The 17,979-nt window shown below is 46.0% G+C and overlaps 1 protein-coding gene across 2 annotated transcripts in view; it reads left to right on the top strand.

Annotated features, from left to right (window-relative positions):
* The window catches only part of LOC144752168 (uncharacterized), a 273,397-nt gene that overhangs the window by 92,537 nt on the left and 162,881 nt on the right, over positions 1-17,979 (top strand). For both annotated transcript variants that reach the window (XM_078640097.1, XM_078640096.1), the window contains exons 3-4: positions 1,269-1,353; positions 3,660-3,757. In XM_078640097.1, the coding sequence (XP_078496223.1) occupies positions 1,269-1,353; positions 3,660-3,757 (183 nt within the window). The remainder of the gene's footprint in view (positions 1-1,268; positions 1,354-3,659; positions 3,758-17,979) is intronic.

Here is a 17,979-nt window from a genome sequence, read left to right as displayed (position 1 = left end):
CAAAAGCCAACTGAGTACGTGAGCCTTTAAGCAGATTATTCGACACTAGAACCGGGTGGTCTGAACAGCAGAAGTCATGCCCAACATACTCATATTTGCTGTAAGATAGAGCCTAATCACTAACCCCCCCACCCATCAGCTACATGACCCCTGTAAGGGGCAAAGAGAATAACCTCAAGGATAAGTGGAACAAAAAATCCCTAAAGCAGATAACTAGAGAAGCCAAAAGCCCAAGCAAGGTCCCACCCAAGCCAACAAAAATAAAATGGAGGATTTTGAGCCAAAAGAGGCGCTGATTAAGCAACAATATTTGGAATCTTTGCTTGCGGATATAAACAGAGAACTAACAGACCTTAAAAAGGACGTCAGTGATCTGGGAAAGCGCATCTGTTCATTGGAAGAATACTACTACTACAGGATCCAAACATACCACCCTTGGGTCATGTAGTAGAGTTAGTAAATAGCTCATGCCATAACAGTGTCAGAATTTTGGGGTGCCTCTATCTGAATGAAAACCTCTAGGTTCTCAAAAAACAAATTATCGCCGCTGTTCAGAAGAGGGAAGATTTCATGGTACAGGGGGTGCCAAAATCCTAATCTTTTAAAATTTGTCTGCAGAAATCCTGCAAAAGCGACAGGACTTTAAAACTACAGATGAATCAATATGAAAAGATAAAATCAAATACTGCTGAGGTTACCCTTTCCGCCTCATGTTTACATGGGAAGGCAGCTATTTTGCTGTCCTGTAGGAATATCATTAAAGAGATTCAAGTGAAAAGAAAGATACCTTTTCTCCACACTGGTTAAGGGCTTGATGCATGAGACCGAGTGCCCTTGTGCGCTAAGCATCAAACCTGATTGGCTTTTACTACCTTCTCTACTCCCGGAGTATGTGTCCACTGATATCAACACTAGTTGTCTCATTAGCAAATTATCTGCGTTGTATAGGCTGAAAGCATCGCATTTTTAGTAGGACTAAAATGGCTTTTTGAGGAGAAATACCTAATTTCTAAGTCCTATGCTTAAACGTATAGGATGTCTCCAGATGAGGACGATGCTACGCCCTATATAGGAGTGCTTACTGAAAAATATTTGCATCACTAAGTTACGCAGAAATGTGCTGGAATTATACCATTTCAATAACACCTTACTTTGACAATTTCCTGTGCACATGAAAACTCTGTTTATTAATATTTGTGCATATATGTATTTAGCAATAAAACCAGAAACTGAGGTTTTCATAAAATTGTGTTTGTGCTTCTTGACAGGCGAGCAGAATCTACTCCTCCGTTGCAAGATGCTCCGCAGGAGATCAAGGCCAATAGTAGTAATGAGACGAAAGTGTTGCCACAGGTATGTCATGGTGGTTGCAGTGATACACAGTTTGTAAAATATAGAAATCTCATATTGGATTATCCACAGCAGTTCTGAATTCCAATTTCTGCTTTGTTTTGAGGTCTTGCCTAGAGACAGGTTTAGCTGTTTGTTATTCAAGACCTATTGTCTGCTATACAACATATTACACTTGGCTTGGGTCAGGCCATTGCTTAACATTGGTTTCTTTCTTTTACATCTCATTTGCTTGTTTCTTAGTCAATGGCTCTACTTCCTTTTCTTGTGTGTGCCCCTTTAATATAATACAGCCTCTTTTCCATTCTTTCTGACTGTCTCCATCACTCAAATTAGGAAACCGATTTTTAAGTCTTGCCTACTAGACAGCGCAAACATGTCGGCTGCAAGGATTTTAAAATCCAGTAGCACTGATCAAACATACATGAAAATCAATTCATATTTGTCCAGTCATATAAAAAATGGATATGTATATTTGATAGTGAATGTTATGACTTAATTTATATTTTTCTTCCTATTTAGGTGAATGTTTTTTGTGACTTTAAAAGTGTTTAAGATTTGTGATAATTGTGTGGAAAATGCTGAATTGATATATCATTGTCATAAATAGATTGGTTATCAGATTTTGAATAGTTGAGGGACTGTTTTTACAGTGTTTAAGAATACACTGTGTGTGAATGTATGTATGCTGGTCTGACCTCCTAACGAGTCTGTACGAGAACCATGGAGAAGTAGTTCTTTCAGGTCAGTAATACCCTGGCCCCTTGGTTTTAAGGGGTTGCTCATCAATTAATTTCTTCTGAGTAAATAGAAGAGGCTCTGCTCTCCAATTGTATTTGATGCTACTGTGTGCTGGCAAAGTGGAAATATGTGAACCAATATTGCGGTTTCCCAAGCTGGGTCAAATATAGATTCTGCCCTCATCAACAATGTACGTTGCAGGTGGAGGCGGGGGGTTTCACAATTCAAAATAGCCAGACACAGCTGCAGTGTGATTCAAACAGAATTGATTGACCATATTCCAAAACACCTGTATCTTTCAACAAGGCGGGTGGCGCAAGCAAGATTATAGGTGTTGTATTAAGGGTGAGACAGTGGGTCATGGAAGCCCCATTGCCTACTACTACTACCGATCAGGATTCCTTCATTTTTAGTGACCTTGCTATTCCATTTGTGTGGATCACATTAGGGATAAATAAATATGGTGCTGAAGAAAAACTTCATCTTTTCCGGATAATCCTTTACTGCATTGTGTTTTCCTATTTGGATTTGTTTGATGCAAATTTATCACATGTGTATATCCTGATATGTCCGCCAACCTTGGACGCTCCTTTAATTCCATCAACTGTAAGATGAAGGAGGCAGAATCACACTAGGTAAATCATTGCAACTTTGGAATTGTAATATTCTTTGTCTGAGAATGACAAATAACTGGGTCTAAATCAGCAAAGTCATCAAACATAGCAGCAACAGTAACATAAAAATATTTGAGATCTCATGTTTCACAAGCCGATAATACAACATTGCTTGCCCTTAAGAACTCCTATCCTATTAATTATCTTTTGAGTTGCTTCCTCTTCCCTGCAACGCATCACCAATGTCTTTTCAGGCCCATGCCCCTTACTGTGGGCAGCTATGATTATTTAAAGAAAACCTGAAAAAACAACATAAACACTATAAAAATTGAAAAATATTTGTATGGCCTAAAAAATAAGATTGTAAGAAAATGCATTTGTGAGAGCTTGTTGGCCAAACAGTAAAAGCCAGTTTACTAGTAGATCTCTAAAACTACACACTACGTTTTGTGAAGAAATATTCCACAAGACAAAAACACAAGTATCATACCATTGTTGAATCGCAAGGCACATTAGATGTGTGGATAGCGTTCAATTGAGGTACTCACCATCAGGTAGATTTCAGCACACCATTCACCTAGTAGGGACACATTTGGTACATACTACCTGCCACATCCTCATGACCACCCTGCATTCTTTTTTCTTTTTTTAAATCTGAATGGGTATTTTTCGTACATTACATACAGTACCTGCTCTTAATGTGTGTTGCTTATGACAGTTGTCGCAAGTATCTTATTTATATCATCCATCATTTATTGAATACATTTTGGATATTAAGGGTCTTTAAACTAGCTAGGGACTGCAATATCCTTTCCATGACTTCATTCAGTTTTCTTTTTAATTTTTAATTAAAAAAATGTTTCTGGCATGGTGTGTTTACATCTGTTTGCATTTCCTTTTGGTTTCTTCTTTTTGGCACGTCTGGCTGATTTAATGCATCTTATTTCTTATTAGGCACCTCAGAGTGACAACGAGGACAGTGATAGCGACAGTGATGACGACGACGTGAAGGTCACCATTGGCAACATTAAGACGGGAGCTGCCTCCTACATGTATGTACTGTTTGCCCTTTGGTCCGGTAAACTTATATATTATGATTTCCGGTACTGGCATGAATTTATAAATGGCAGATTTTTATAATGCCTCAAAGCCATATATTCATCTTTCAGTCTTTGTTGGCTTGTTACTCCCACCAGAGATTATAGTCAGTTATGTTACTCTTTTCTGTATATTGTCACTGTCTATTTAATTGTGACTTCTATAAACTACTGTATTTGAAATATTGAAAAGATAATTTTTGGATGTTTTGTGGCGCTAAAAATAAATAATGTTACTATTACCTAAGGCTATGGTACTTTCTTTGGTATCTTGGAAAGATGAAATCCAACTTCCAGTCCCCCAAAGAAAACACGGTACTGGAAGTATTCTGGAATGTCAGATATACATGCTTCGGTGCTCCTGTACAAGATACTATGGGTATAGCGTGATATTTAACTAAATAGTTTCACTTGGGTTCGGTTGAAGTCTCACTTTTGCAAATCGGAGAAACAGGCAATACATATTAAATTGTCGATTGTGATTTTGAATTGCATACTCATGAAGAAGCCTTGATGAAGTCAATTAATGACGAAACACGTGTTGGCTTGAATGAAAAAAATGAAGAAGATTCCAGAATACTTCTAGTACCAGGTTTCTATTGGATGACTGGATCATAAGAGTGTTTGGGCATTAATTCTGCTGTTCTTGGGTGTTTTCTTCCTCCTAAGGAGTGATTGGCAACGATTCTTTCCTCTTGGAAGCATGGATTTGAATAACTGTTAAAATTGTATGTGTAGTGCACCCTGCTTTCTCCAGGTTGCCACTTGAAATGTAATAAAATCAAGTCCAATTTATTATGCCTGCTTGTGCAGTGTGTTCCTAACTCACCCAGTTATCTTGCAGTTCGATAATGTGTTTTCCTACATAATGATGTTGGCTTCTCATATCTAGATTTCTGTCCATTGTTATGAACAACATCTCAGGTTTACTGCAGTACAGAAACTTAGTTCCTGTATTTTACGTGTTTTCAATTTCAGATGCTATTTGTAACAAACGTTACTGTTATAGTGAAAGATTACACAGTGTCTGATATTCCTCCCCATATTCCATTAGAAATTGATTTTCCAGGCTTCATATCTGCTAGCAATTTCAAGCTAAGACTTGGAAGCAGAGGGAAGCCAGCATACAATTAATTTACCAATTTGGGAAACCTGAATCCCAGCCGCAAAGGGCTTCTACCCCAGTAAGTCACATTTAATTTTTACATCTGTCTGCTCTTCCACAGTTTAGCAAATTAGGTACAGGAAAGCATTCCACAGAAAACTAGCTCTAGTTTGATAGGATTCTGCTGCATGTTTCCACCCCGAATTCTCTTTGTTGGGCTCCCTTGTGGGCATTTCAGTATCCTCCTTTTGTTGCAGCAACCAATGTGTCGCATTACTGAATGCTTGCCTCATTGCTTGATAACCCACAAGCTATCACTTCAAAATATATAGAGGAAGTTAACCAATGCTACCTCAATCACTGTAGGTAGTCTAGGTTGAAGAGGGTACATGGCATGGTGTCAGTGGTAAGACATTCTATTGTCTCAACTACAAAGAACCTAGAACAATACTTATGCTGGATTTTAAGCCAGACTTCTCTTCTCTATCTTACATTCTTTAGGTTATGCATCATACAATTTAAGGTTGCCTTTCCTACGCAATGTGTTTGGTCTCATGACTTACCCCCATGTTGTTGTAACAACGTTACCAAACAAAGCACTTGTCACTTTATAATGTTCTGCCCATTATATGCAGAGCCCAGGCTCTCTTTCCTGGTTCCTGTCTTGCGCAGTTCCAAATTGAGACAGCACAAGGAATATTTGGTGTTTGTGCAGAGTCTTTGCACAATATAGAACTGTTATGCGGCCATACATTTTTTTAGAAGGCCATCTGTGATTAGGAAAAGGTACTAGGAGTTCTCAGTTTGATTGCTTCTTTAGGTCCAGCCTAGCGCAGCATGCATGCACTGCTCTGCGAGGCATGCTATATCTGGTATGTGTGGTGGAAGACACTCTCCTCTGTTCTATTGGCTTCTGTTAATGCCTTTAATAAATACCTGCTTTTGTTTGGTGGATAAGGTAAATTAGTCCCGTCTTTTGGCGTTTCCGACCATCCCAGGCGACTGCTCCTGTTACTGTGGCATTATTCTGTTTTTAATATATGTTGGATACTGCGCACTCTTTTTTTCCTTTCCGTCTGCTCATCAGCACAACTTCACGGACGTCACACTTTATGTTTTGGACATATTGATATTAGGGCAGCCTTCACTTTCATCCATGCCTGTTAGTTTGTGGCTTCCCCCTTCCCTCCAAGCACACACTCAGCTGCAGGTTTCTCACGGCAGAGAGACCTTGCATGGAGAATCCACCCCCCATTCAGCGTGCCCCTACTTCTTTAATTTAATGCAATCCCTTCCCTTACTTTTTTAATATAGAAATGCATCCCAGGACGGCAGAAATAGCCAAGTCCTAGAGATAAGGCTCAGCCATTCGGGGAAGAGCAGAGAAGTAAAAGGACTCTAGTCTTTCCCTTCTTGCCCAGAGAAGATAAGCACAGTCAGTGTTCACTTCTCCTACTCTGCCGCTGCCCCCTTTTCTCTCATTCTTCCTCTTAGTCCCCCTCTTTCTGTTTGTCTCACTCCTCCTCACTTGCTGAAAACCATGACTTTAAGAAACGCCCCTTCCCGTCTCTTCCTCTCCTTTCCTTCATTTGTTCCCCTGTTAAATGGATCCTAAAAAAAATCACTTGTGCTGGAAATGTCTTTATCTGGCCTTTTTTTAATCCAAAGTGCAGCATGGACCGGGGTTGGAGAGAAAAAGGTTAAAAATACGAAAAATAAAGAAATGAAATAAAGCAGGATAGAGTGGTCGCAAAGTGGCCAGATTGGTTTTATTCACAACCACGTACATTAGCGCCACTTTACAGAGTTTGCCAGTGAAGCGCTACTTTCATTTTCTGTTTTTTAATAAGTCCTTGAGTTATGCATAATATCTTACTTATAAATAAGGTAAGAAAAATCTATCAGTCATAGTTTTATAAAGCGCGCTATTCACCCGTGATCGTCTCAAGTTGCTGGGAAGGGGGTGGGAGCAGCTCCGGGTTAGGTCTTTTGGCTCTTCCAGGTCTTGAGGCTCTTCCTGAACGTGTGCAGAGCAGGGGATCGTCTGATGTTGACTGGGATCTCATTCCTGGTCTTTGCTGTTACGTAGGAGAAGGCTTTTCTGCGTGCTCTGGTTCTGCAGATGCTTGTGGTCTCAGCCAGGGCGAGGTTGGCGGAGCGGAGGTTCTTTTTGGGTACGTAGAAGAAGACTCTATTGAGGTATTTGGGTCCGATGTTGTGGAGGGATTTGTAGGCGTGGGTCAATAGCTTGAAGTTCACTCTCTTCTCGATGTGGAGCCAGTGGAGGTCTCGTAGGTGCTGTCATGTGCTTGTGTCGTGGGGATCCGAGGACGAGTCCGGCTGCGGTGTTCTGGATGGTTTGGAGCATGTGTAGCAGGTTTTGTTGAATCCGGTATAGAGGGCATTGCCGTAGTCCAGTCTGCTGGTTATGAGTGCGTGGGTGACGGTCTTTTTGCATTCGGGGGGGATCCACTTGAAAGTCTTGCGGAGGATGCGGAGGGAGGTGAAACAGGAGGAGGCGACTGCGTTGATCTGGCTCTTTTATTAACTCTGCAACATGCTGCACACAAGCCACGCTACTCTACAACATAGCTTGGACACATTATCAAAGCAGTAGCTCTGGCTAAACATGTATGAGGTCCCAAAGGCGAAACCTATTGGCTATGCCAATGCTTGTTTAATACTGTTTTTATGCTGCATTACCTTTTATAAACCGTGGTTCTGCACTTTGATGATTTACTGTCTTGTAAAATGTATTTTTGTCATTATTTATATTTTATTATGACTTATGGCTCATACCAAATAAAGGTTTGACTTTGATAATTTGTATGTAAGGTGTGGCATGAATCGACCTACCACTAAATTACATCAGCGCCTTGTATGGCAAGCTTCCTAACCGAGACCTTGGAAATGTGGCACATGCAGTTCAACACAAATGTGGCCTTCTGCACCGTCTCCATGATTATTTAAATTTAACCAGGTTGCATATGCAAGAATATGACTGTGGCATGAGGCCTCAAAATGGATAGTGTTCAAGGGTCTAAACTTGATTTTTGCAATAGGGAAGGGGGAGGCTCTATTTAGCCTTGCTGCAGAACCACCTCTGTGTTCGCAGAAGAAAGCTATGTGCCAGTGAGGACAAAGACATTGAGATACCCTAAACAAGATTTTTTTTTTTTTTTTTTGTGAAATCTTTTTATTAATTTTATAACACAAACATAAACAACTTGCAAGGAGTGAAGAAAAAGAGACAGCAGTATATACAACATCGCAGTACATGGTGTTGGAGCGGGAAGGACAATCCAATGAGCGTTCGTTCTATCGAGAAAGAATATCACAGGGGGGGGGTAGAAGAAACAAATTGCAAACAATTGACAATAATATGTGGAGGAACCCTCGGGTTACGGGGACGTAGGTGCAACATCTGGGTCAGGAAGAGGAGGGGCACATATATCGCCACGGTAAGTGTTCCACTGAGTCCATATCTTCCCCCATTGTCGGGGGTTACCTCGAGAAACATATACCGTTTTTTCTCTAAACATGCACCAGTCCATGTTCTGTTTCCATTTCCGAATTCCGGGCGGGCCCTGAGCGCCCCACAATTGCGCAATGTCTCTTTTGGCAATCATGTTACCCAAGGTCACCCACCGAAGCTGTGACATGGAATAATCATTCGGTTCCCATACGTTCAGCAAGCATCTCCTCGCTTCCGGCATCGACCGTACCCCGGTCGATGCACACGGGTCCAGAATCACACTACCCCAGGGCACTCCCAGATGATATGTAAAAAGGTGCCCAGAAGACCGCAACCACGCCGACACAGACCATCCACAGAAAAGCCCATGTGTACCAAACGGGGACCAGTTACATACACTCTATGCAGGATTTTAAGTTGCACAAATCTAAGGCGCGCCTGGATGGCCACCTCCTTAGGGGAAGAGATCGCCGCCTGCCAGTCCTCATCGTCCAACTCCAGCCCATCGCCAGTCCAGACCTCTCTAAGGCGAAGCAGGAGATCAGACCTGGAGTTTATTAATTTTTTATAGATAAGCGAAATCGTACTGTCAGGAACATGCCCGTCTAGTACTCTGTCCTCAAGCGGGGACGACTCCGGAATCTCCCCACCCAAAGGGAAGACCGAGAGCACCGCGTGACGTACCTGTGCATAACGAAAAAATTCGCGATCGTCCAAAGCGTACTCGGTTTTCAATTCTTCAAACGTCTTCACTCTCCCCTTGGTCCAAACATCATCAATCCTGCTGATACCAATCAAGTCCCACCTATCAAACCCCCGGGACTGCCAAAGTGAGCCGAGTCTATCAGACGCGTACAGGGGGGTGGCGCGAGTCAATTTATTAGTCCACCCAAGCGCCATGGAAGCATGTCGCCACACCTGGACGGCCGCCCTGGTGGGGCCTGTTACATTGCGAGGGGTGAGTTTCGAGTAGAGGACTCTATTGTAGTCGCCCCCCGGTAACAACCACTTGTCCATCTCAAAGGCAGGATTCGGCAAAGGGCCATACATGCAATGATTTATTGCCCCCAGTTGAGACGCCCAATAGTAACGACGGATATCAGGCAAAGCAATTCCACCGTCGTACCACGGGAGCGACAATTTAGCAATAGCGATCCGGGGCCTACCCCCCCACACCAGTCGCCTCTGCAAACTCTCAACCTCACGGAAATATGTAGCCGGAACAACGTCAAGCGTGTTTTGCAATGCGTAGAGGAAGCGGGGCAGTGACATCATCTTAAACAACGCCGCTCTACCCAGGGGAGAAAGAGGAAGCTTCTCCCAGGCGACCACATCTGCCCGAAGACGCTGAAGAGGGGGCAGTAAATTACGGTTGAACCGGAGTGCAGGGCTCAGCGTGATAAAAATGCCTAGGTATTTAAATCCGTCTTCCACGATCGCAATAGGACAACCACTGGGCAGAAGGGGGGCGGCACCCGACAGGACGTACACACAGGACTTCGACCAGTTGATGACAAGACCCGAGTTTTTACGGAAGGATGTTAAGACATCAAACAGCACGATGAGGGATTTACGGGGTGATGTAAGATAAAGCAGAATATCATCAGCGTAGAGAGATACACGGTCCTCAAACTCCGAATTCCATCTAATGCCCTTCAGGGACGGTTCCCACCGCAACCAGGCCGCCAGCGGTTCCAAGGCAAGAGCAAACAACAAGGGGGACAGGGGACAGCCCTGTCGCGTCCCTCTGCCCAGTGCAAAGGGCGCAGAGACCCGACCATTGACCACCACCTGGGCCATGGGACCGGCGTAAAGCAATTTGACCCACCGAACGAATTCCGAACCGAAACCAAACTTAGCAAGAACCGCCCACAGATACGCCCATTCTATCGTATCAAACGCCATCGTAGCGTCCAAGGACGCCAAGACGGCGGGCTCACGCAGCGTCTCGGCCCGTGCCAGGACGCCATGCAACCGTCGGAGGTTAAGCGCCGTATTACGATGCGGTATAAAGCCGGATTGATCAGGGTGAACCAGGTCCCCAATAACGGTTGCCAAACGTGTCGCCAGCAGCTTGGCCAAGATTTTAGGTTCCGCATTAATCAATGAAATGGGTCTAAAGGAGGCGCAGCGATCCCGAGGCTTACCATCCCTGTGGATGACAACTATAGTGGCCAGTCTCTGGTCAGGCGGGAGAGACCCCACCTCCAAAGACTCAAGAAACATAGAGCGCAGATGAGGAGCCAGCGAATCCGGGCGCAGTTTGTATAACTCAATGGGGAGCCCATTGGGGCCCGAGGCCTTGCCGGATCGGACCGAACGGATAGCAGCGGCAATCTCGTCCACAGCAGGCGGAGCATCCAGAGCATCTCTATCAATGTCAGACAATCGGGGAAGTGCAATATCACGCAATAACAGGCGGGAATCCTGCTTCGATCGATCAGACACCTGGGTGTACACCTCGCGGAAATAATCGGCAAAGCACGCAACAATATCAACAGGGTCTGTACAACACTCACCATTCTCAGCAACAATCACAGGGACGACACGACTTGCATTCTCCCTCTTGTCCAACCAAGCAAGCAGTTTACCAGCCTTATCCCCCACATCATACAAGCGCCCCTGCTGTTCCCTCCCCATTTCCTTGGCAGCTTCAGTGACCAGAGCTCTGTATTCTTGTTGTTTCAACTCTAGTAAATGTAACCCCTCAGCGGTAACCCCAGATTCCAAGCTCTCCTCCAGGGCCGTGACCTCCCCCTCAAGTCGAACCATCTCAGCACGGCTGGCCAACTTCACGCTACCAATCAATGAGAGGGCCTGGCCTCGAACGACCGTCTTGTAAGCTTCCCAAAGTAAACTAGGGGAGGACACAGAGCCCACATTTTCCTCAAAGTAACAATCGTGCGCCTTAACCAGCCCATCCCTGACCCTGGGGTCCTTCAAATACCAGGGGTTGATCGGAGCCACTCGGCCCGCCGAACTCAGTCGCGCATCAACCACCAGCCAAAGCGGAGAATGGTCCGAGATACCCCGTGCCAGATGTTTAACTTCCCGTATGAGGGATGCATGGGCCGAGGGCAGCAATACGTGATCCAACCTCGAGAGACTACCATGAGCACCAGAATGATAGGTATATTGCAACTGTCCCGGGTGAAGCAACCGCCAGCAATCAGTGAGCCCCAGCGTCTCCAGGAAGTCACTCAACCAAGTCTGGGCCTTCGGCAGTTCCCTGGGAGGGTGACGATCACGCATCCCCGAGACCACCGCATTAAAGTCACCCCCAACCAAAAGCAAACCCTCGGGGAGACCCAGGATAAGTTCACTCAGATCAGCAAATGTGGTGGCCTGGAGGCCCGGGGGCACGTACACGGAAATCAGAATAAGAGCCTTCCCCTCCCAGCGCCCCACAATGGCGGCGTATCGTCCCTTATCATCCAATATGACATCATCAATGGCCAAGGGGAGGGAGGTCCGAACCAGAATGCCCGCCCCCCTAGAACCCGAGGTGAAACCCGGGTGCGCTACAAGGCGATAACCCCGCCTATTCAAAGCGTGGCACTTGTTGCCGAGCAAATGAGTCTCCTGCAGTAAAACAACATCTGGAGTCAAACGTTTCAGCAATTGCAACACCACCCTCCTCTTGATCCCATCCCCCAACCCGTTCAAGTTCCAACACAATAACCGAAGACCCCTACCCCCCCTCCCCATGTTCAGTCCCACCCCCGCCCCACATCCAGAGCAACTGCAAAAAACAGGAGTGCGCCTTTCCTTCGCCTTGCAAGTAACAATAAAATTCAAACAAACAACCCAGTTCCCCCACCAAAAACAGGAGTGCGCCTTTCCTTCGCCTTGCAAGTAACAATAAAATTCAAAAAAACAACCCAGTTCCCCCACCAAAATTAAAACAATGATACCCCCCACCCCGCACCCCTGCTGAAGACCAAAGAGCCCCATAAACTCGCAGTGTGCCTGTCGCCCAACCACCCAACTAATCTACGAAAAGAAACCCAGGAGGAGAAAGGACCCGTTCACCCCCCACCCACCCCCAAAAGACTATTACTTGCAAACAATAAGAACACAGCATAGCACATTTCAAAGCCAACGGGAAAGGAACGGGGTCAAAGTCAACAGTTACTCTTGCTCCGTCGGGCCACCCTCTGCCCGATCCGACTTGCCAGAGTCCTCAAAAGGTTCAGGATCCGTAGGCAGCGTGTCGAGCCAGTCACTCACAACCCCAGGATGGTCGAAGAAAAAAGTACGATCTCTATGTACCACTCGCAAACGGGCCCGAAAGAGCATGGCATACTTCATAGACCTTTCCCGGAGTCTCTTCTTGACCCCTTGAAACCCCAGCCTCTGTTTCTGGACCTGTTGTGTAAAGTCCGGATAGAAGCCGACAGTAGAGTTCTCGAAGGCAATGGGACCAGACTGCCGCGAGGCCTGCAGGATAGCGTCTCGGTCCCGGAAATGAAAGATCCTCGCAATGATGGGTCGAGGGTTAGCACCCGATTTAGGTGTGCCACCGGGGATCCTATGTGCTCGTTCGACAGCGAAAAACTTGCTGAGACCCTTGGGCGCCAGGTGATTCAGCACCAGGTCTTCCACCTATAGGTCCGTCAAGGCAGCAGTCGATGATTCCGGGACCCCAATCAGGCGGATGTTATTGCGCCTGGCACGACTTTCATAGTCCTCTAGGCGCCCAGAGTAATAATCATTGGCCTTCCTCAAATTCCCGACTTCAGCTTGCAAATCAGAGACGTCGGTGACCAGGCTAGAGGTTTTAAGATCCAGGGATTTGACCTTTTCATTCGTCTTCGCCAAGTCCGCCCTGATCAAATTGACATCAATCGACACCGTATCCAGCTTGAGAGTCAAGGCCTCATATTGTTGCCCCAATGAGGCCTTCATACCAGTGATGGTGCCCATGAGATCTCGCAGCGAGGGCTCGTCCTCGATCGGTGAGTCCTCCGGCAGTGGCGTCGAGGGTTTAGCCGCTGTTCCCGGCGATCCCTTAGCTAGAGTGTACCGGTCCATGATGTTCGTTTGCGGGGCACTCCCTCGAACACCCGGTTTAGGCCCGCGCTTCCCACACTCAGGCTTGGTGGCTATCTTGGATCCTGGACCCGTACGGGTCGCCTGTTGACGGGTAAAAATGGTGACTGTGGTGGCAAATATATAGGGCCAAAAGGGCGAAGGTGGTGCCAGTCTCAGACCTGGAAGCCGCTACAGCTCGTCAGCAGGAGCGGAGAGACCAAGGGTGTAGGAGCGTCCGGCCATCAACTGTGTCGACAAAGTCAGGTCGAGCTCCGGACAAGAATCGAAACCGAAACCAATCGCCAGCCCACGCTAGTCTGGCAGTCCGTTGTTGTTCACTTACTGGACGGCAAGCGAGACAAGATAGCGCGGGGCGTCACCATGGAGCAGGCCGGAAAGCTGCGACAGTCTGTAGCTCTGGACCCCGAAGTCCAAAAAAGTCCGCTGAAACAAATAAGTGAGCAGTAGAACCGTGCCAATAAACACCCGTCGTCTGAACCAGGATAAAGTACAGGATAGTCGATGGAGGTGGCGAGGGCCCGGGAGCCCTGTGCTCACGCGACCATCTTGGGTGCGCGCGAAGCTCCTCCCCTAAACAAGATATTTAACACAGTGTCTTAGAGACTCACAGGCTGGAGACGAGTTTGAATGGTTGCCCGTGACACTTTGCTCTTTCATCTCCTTTGTTTCATTTAGGAAATGGCTTAAACCCTGCTTGTGTCCTATGTAAAGAACAATGTTTAGAGCTGATTCTCTTCTTGAAGGTCTTGTATAACTGCACGCGCCCACTCACTTGTAACATAACCAATACGTTTTGGTCTCAATGTTGCTTGTAAATAAGCATGGGCGGATTTTGCGGATCCACGATTCACGAATTTGCAGATTCACGGATCGTGGATCCGCAAAATCCGCGGATTTTGCGGATCAGCGGATTTGGGGGCGGGGCTTCCTCGAGTGTGTGGGCGGGGACAAACGGACGGGGCTTCCATGCGAGCGCACATGCCTCTTGTGTGTATAAAAGGTCAGAGACCGATCAGCGCGGCAGATTAAGAGACAGAAGCTCCTGGTCACAGGAACAGCACGGGGATTGCGCTCGTGAAAGTCAAAGATGCAAATGCCTCTGGCCTGCATCACAGCGGATTTTCGATGGTATATTTGGGAAGAAGGCACACCTGCCCAGCCTCCACAACGCTCACGATTGATTTTGGGCTGATGAATGAGTCACTGAATTTAAGCTTCAACAAGGGCACATGCTTTATTGATATCTGCAAGTGTTTCCTGTTGAGGTTTATTTTTTGTGCCAGGACCGTCGTGCCAGAATGAACCCTGCCCTTCATATTTACCATGGTGGGGGTTCTTCAGATTCCTGGGTTTATGAACGCTTTCTTTCTGTTTTACATGCAGTGTTTTATAGTATCATTAGTTTTCCTTTTTCAGAGTTGCTATTTTCTGTCATTGTTCGCCTAATACCTACATCCTGCCCCAATCTGTACATAGACGCTAGTAGATATTATTATCATGAGTTCCCCATTACAAGTCAGCCATACTGGCAGAGTCTGCGTAGTCTCCTAGAATGATAACCGTCTCCTAGATAAGATTAGGAGGGGGGCATTTTAAAACAGGCCAAAAGAATAGGGGCTGATATCTTATTGCTACAGGAGACCCATCATATTTATTCAAGAAGACACCACCGCCACATAATTTACGATGGCGCCGGCAAGCTGCCAGCGCCATCCTGAAAAAGTTACTTAATTAGCTTCAACAGGAAGCTCCAACAGATAAAATAAAGCAGGCGCTCGAGCCCCTGCTGTATCTTATCTATTAGAGCTTCCTGTTGAAGCTAATTAAGTAACTATTTGAGGATGGCGCTGGCAGCTTGCCGGCGCCATCGTAAATTAGGCTTTGAACTTTTGACCGCGGAATCCGCCGCTCGCGGATTGCGGATTTTCGGTAAATTCGCGAGAGTTCGCGGACCGCGAATTTACCGAAAATCCGCAAAATCCGCGATCGGAGCGGATTTTGCGCTCATGCTTACTTGTAAATACTAAAAATGGAGCCATATGAGAAGAATACAAAGATGTTCTCCTAATAACTCTGTGAATTCCCTATTAAAACTTGATCATCTTCACAAACTGTAGAAGATTATGAACAACGGGTAAAATTGCAGAAAACAATGTCACAGAAGTAAATTCAGCAACTGGCCCTCTGTGTCTAGAGTCAGTTGTTGCGTCAGATCTTTTTATTTCCTCTTGCTGCTTTGTAGAAAAAATAAACCGTGACGACAGCTCCGCGATGCCTTGGTGGACCGTTGATGCCGTAGAGCTTAGAATGGTAGCTACTAGAGAACACGGGGTGATAGCTGTTGATGGACGTGAGCCAGAATTTGCCGTGGCTCATAGAATGATGGCTTATGGAGAAGTACAACTCGATGTGTTGTGTGCCGCGGTAGTATATGGAACATATTCCCAGCGGAGCCGCGTTCGGGGGAGCAAGGAGATTACTATTGCTGTAACTCGAGCTATTGGGCCAGAGCAACCCCCAATGTTTGGAGGCTCATGATGCATTGAACCAAGAACATAAAAGTTTTTTGCATATTCGCAGAGAACTCCATTTAAATTGTAGGCACATTGCAGTACTACATTTTCACTCTTTTGTAAATACACTTTTTTACTTAGAAAAACGTGAGTAAGGTGGGGTGTGGTGCACCCTGTCCTGAAGAAGGAGTTGATCTCCGAAGCATGTCGACGCACCCAAGAGGCGATGTGCATAATATCACATAATCACCTCAACCTGCACCCTTTTAACAGTACCAGCCCGGGGGCTCATTAAAATTATTTTGACTTACCCCATGAGCCAGGCACTTTTTAAACATTCACTCACTTAAATTACCCCACCACATACTCACACACAACCCTCACACGCACCACGCATAGCCTTTGTAATCAGTGCTCCCGCGTAGTCGTAGGTCGTAGCACGCCGCATCCCGTAGAGGGGTGCGAAGACCCCAATGATGAAGCATGACACCAAGGGTCCTTTTGGTGTGTGAGGGGTATTTTTTTTTTTATATTTCTTTTTATTATTGAAGATAAAAACAAGAAAATACAATGACAGATGCCTTATATCACGGAGTGTGCAACACTTATACAAATAAATAGTGAGCGATAGACGGAGAATCCGTACGGTGAAAGCTAGATCTCAGGTTAAAACGGCGTGCGATCGTACAGTACATAGTAATTATCAGTCCAAACTTATCGACATTATTCACAATTCCACCACTCATTAGGAACAGGATTTTTTAAAAAGATACGGAAAAATCGAGCGGTAGTCAAGAGCAACACAATAGAAACAGTGAGCAGAACTTCGATCGCTACCCACTTGCAGCAATTAAAGGCAAGACATTGTGAAAAATCTCGTTCAACACTAGCACCCCTAGAACCCGTCCGCCCACTAATCAGGATAATCCCTCCGGAAGGCACCTGATATCAGGATTTGAATCTGAGTTTGAGACATAAAAGCACAACAAAAACAATACAACAAACACCCCTCCCCTTCCCTGCACCCCTGCATATGGCTTCCGCCCAACCCCAACTAGCAGTGTGCCTGTTGCCCCATCTAACTAAGTACCAAAAAAGGAGATGTGGAGGAGGAATTCGTCATACAGGCTCCCGGTCTCCCCTCCCCCCCGCCAGAACCAAACAACCCCTGCAATATAGTCAAAAATCTTTAAAAAAGGAAATTACTAGCCAAACTAAATAGGGGAAGTTATGAGGTCCGCCTAGCCTCCCGCATCAATAAAGGTAGCAAATCCCGTATTCATTAAAATCTTTATATCGGACCCAGACAGTCAAGCTCATCCCTGGCCCTTCCGATCCTTCATGCGAACTCCCACCGTTAGAACAGCCGTGCTTGCAGGAGAGTCAAAGTGCCCAAGGAGGTTCAAACAATTACAGCTGGAGCGAGTCAAAAATGTTAGATCTTGAAGTCCACCAACCACACAGAGATACTCCCCCACCGACAGTAAGTCTCGATATTGCTTCCTCCCAGTACGTAGTAAAACTACATGGGAGGAGAAAGATGTAAGGTCAATCCAAAAGGTACTGAAGGAGTTCTCCAGGAGTGAAAGATCAAGTGGTTCCATCTCGAGCGGTAGCACTGTTGGATGTACTAAGCTTTCAGGAGTCTCGAGCTCGCAAGTTGTTGCTCGAGCGCTGACCAAGGGCATCAGTTCTTTTTTCTACGCGGGGTCCTCTTTCTCAGTTAAAGCCTGCTTCGCGGGGAACTCAGCGTGTTTCAGGTCTGGCAAAGGGTCGGAGTCCGGTCTCAAACGCACAGTCTCAACTGTACCGATCATTTTGTGGAAGATGGATTCCACTTGCGAGGGAAGTGCCCCGATGGCGGCCATTACAGTCCTCAGCGACAGCACACACTCCGTCCGATCCATCTCCTCTCGCTCGATGTCAACAAAATCTTTTACCCCGGAGGGCGACTACTCCGGGGGAACAGGCAAGAGCGGGGGGACGGCGACGGTGGGCGACCTATCGATTCAGCGATCGTTACCCCGCC

Source organism: Lissotriton helveticus, chromosome 4_2 (assembly GCF_964261635.1).
Source record: "Lissotriton helveticus chromosome 4_2, aLisHel1.1, whole genome shotgun sequence".
NCBI classification, from domain to species: domain Eukaryota; kingdom Metazoa; phylum Chordata; class Amphibia; order Caudata; family Salamandridae; genus Lissotriton; species Lissotriton helveticus.
Note: the sequence above shows the minus strand (reverse complement) of the source record. Positions and strands in the feature narration are given on the sequence as shown.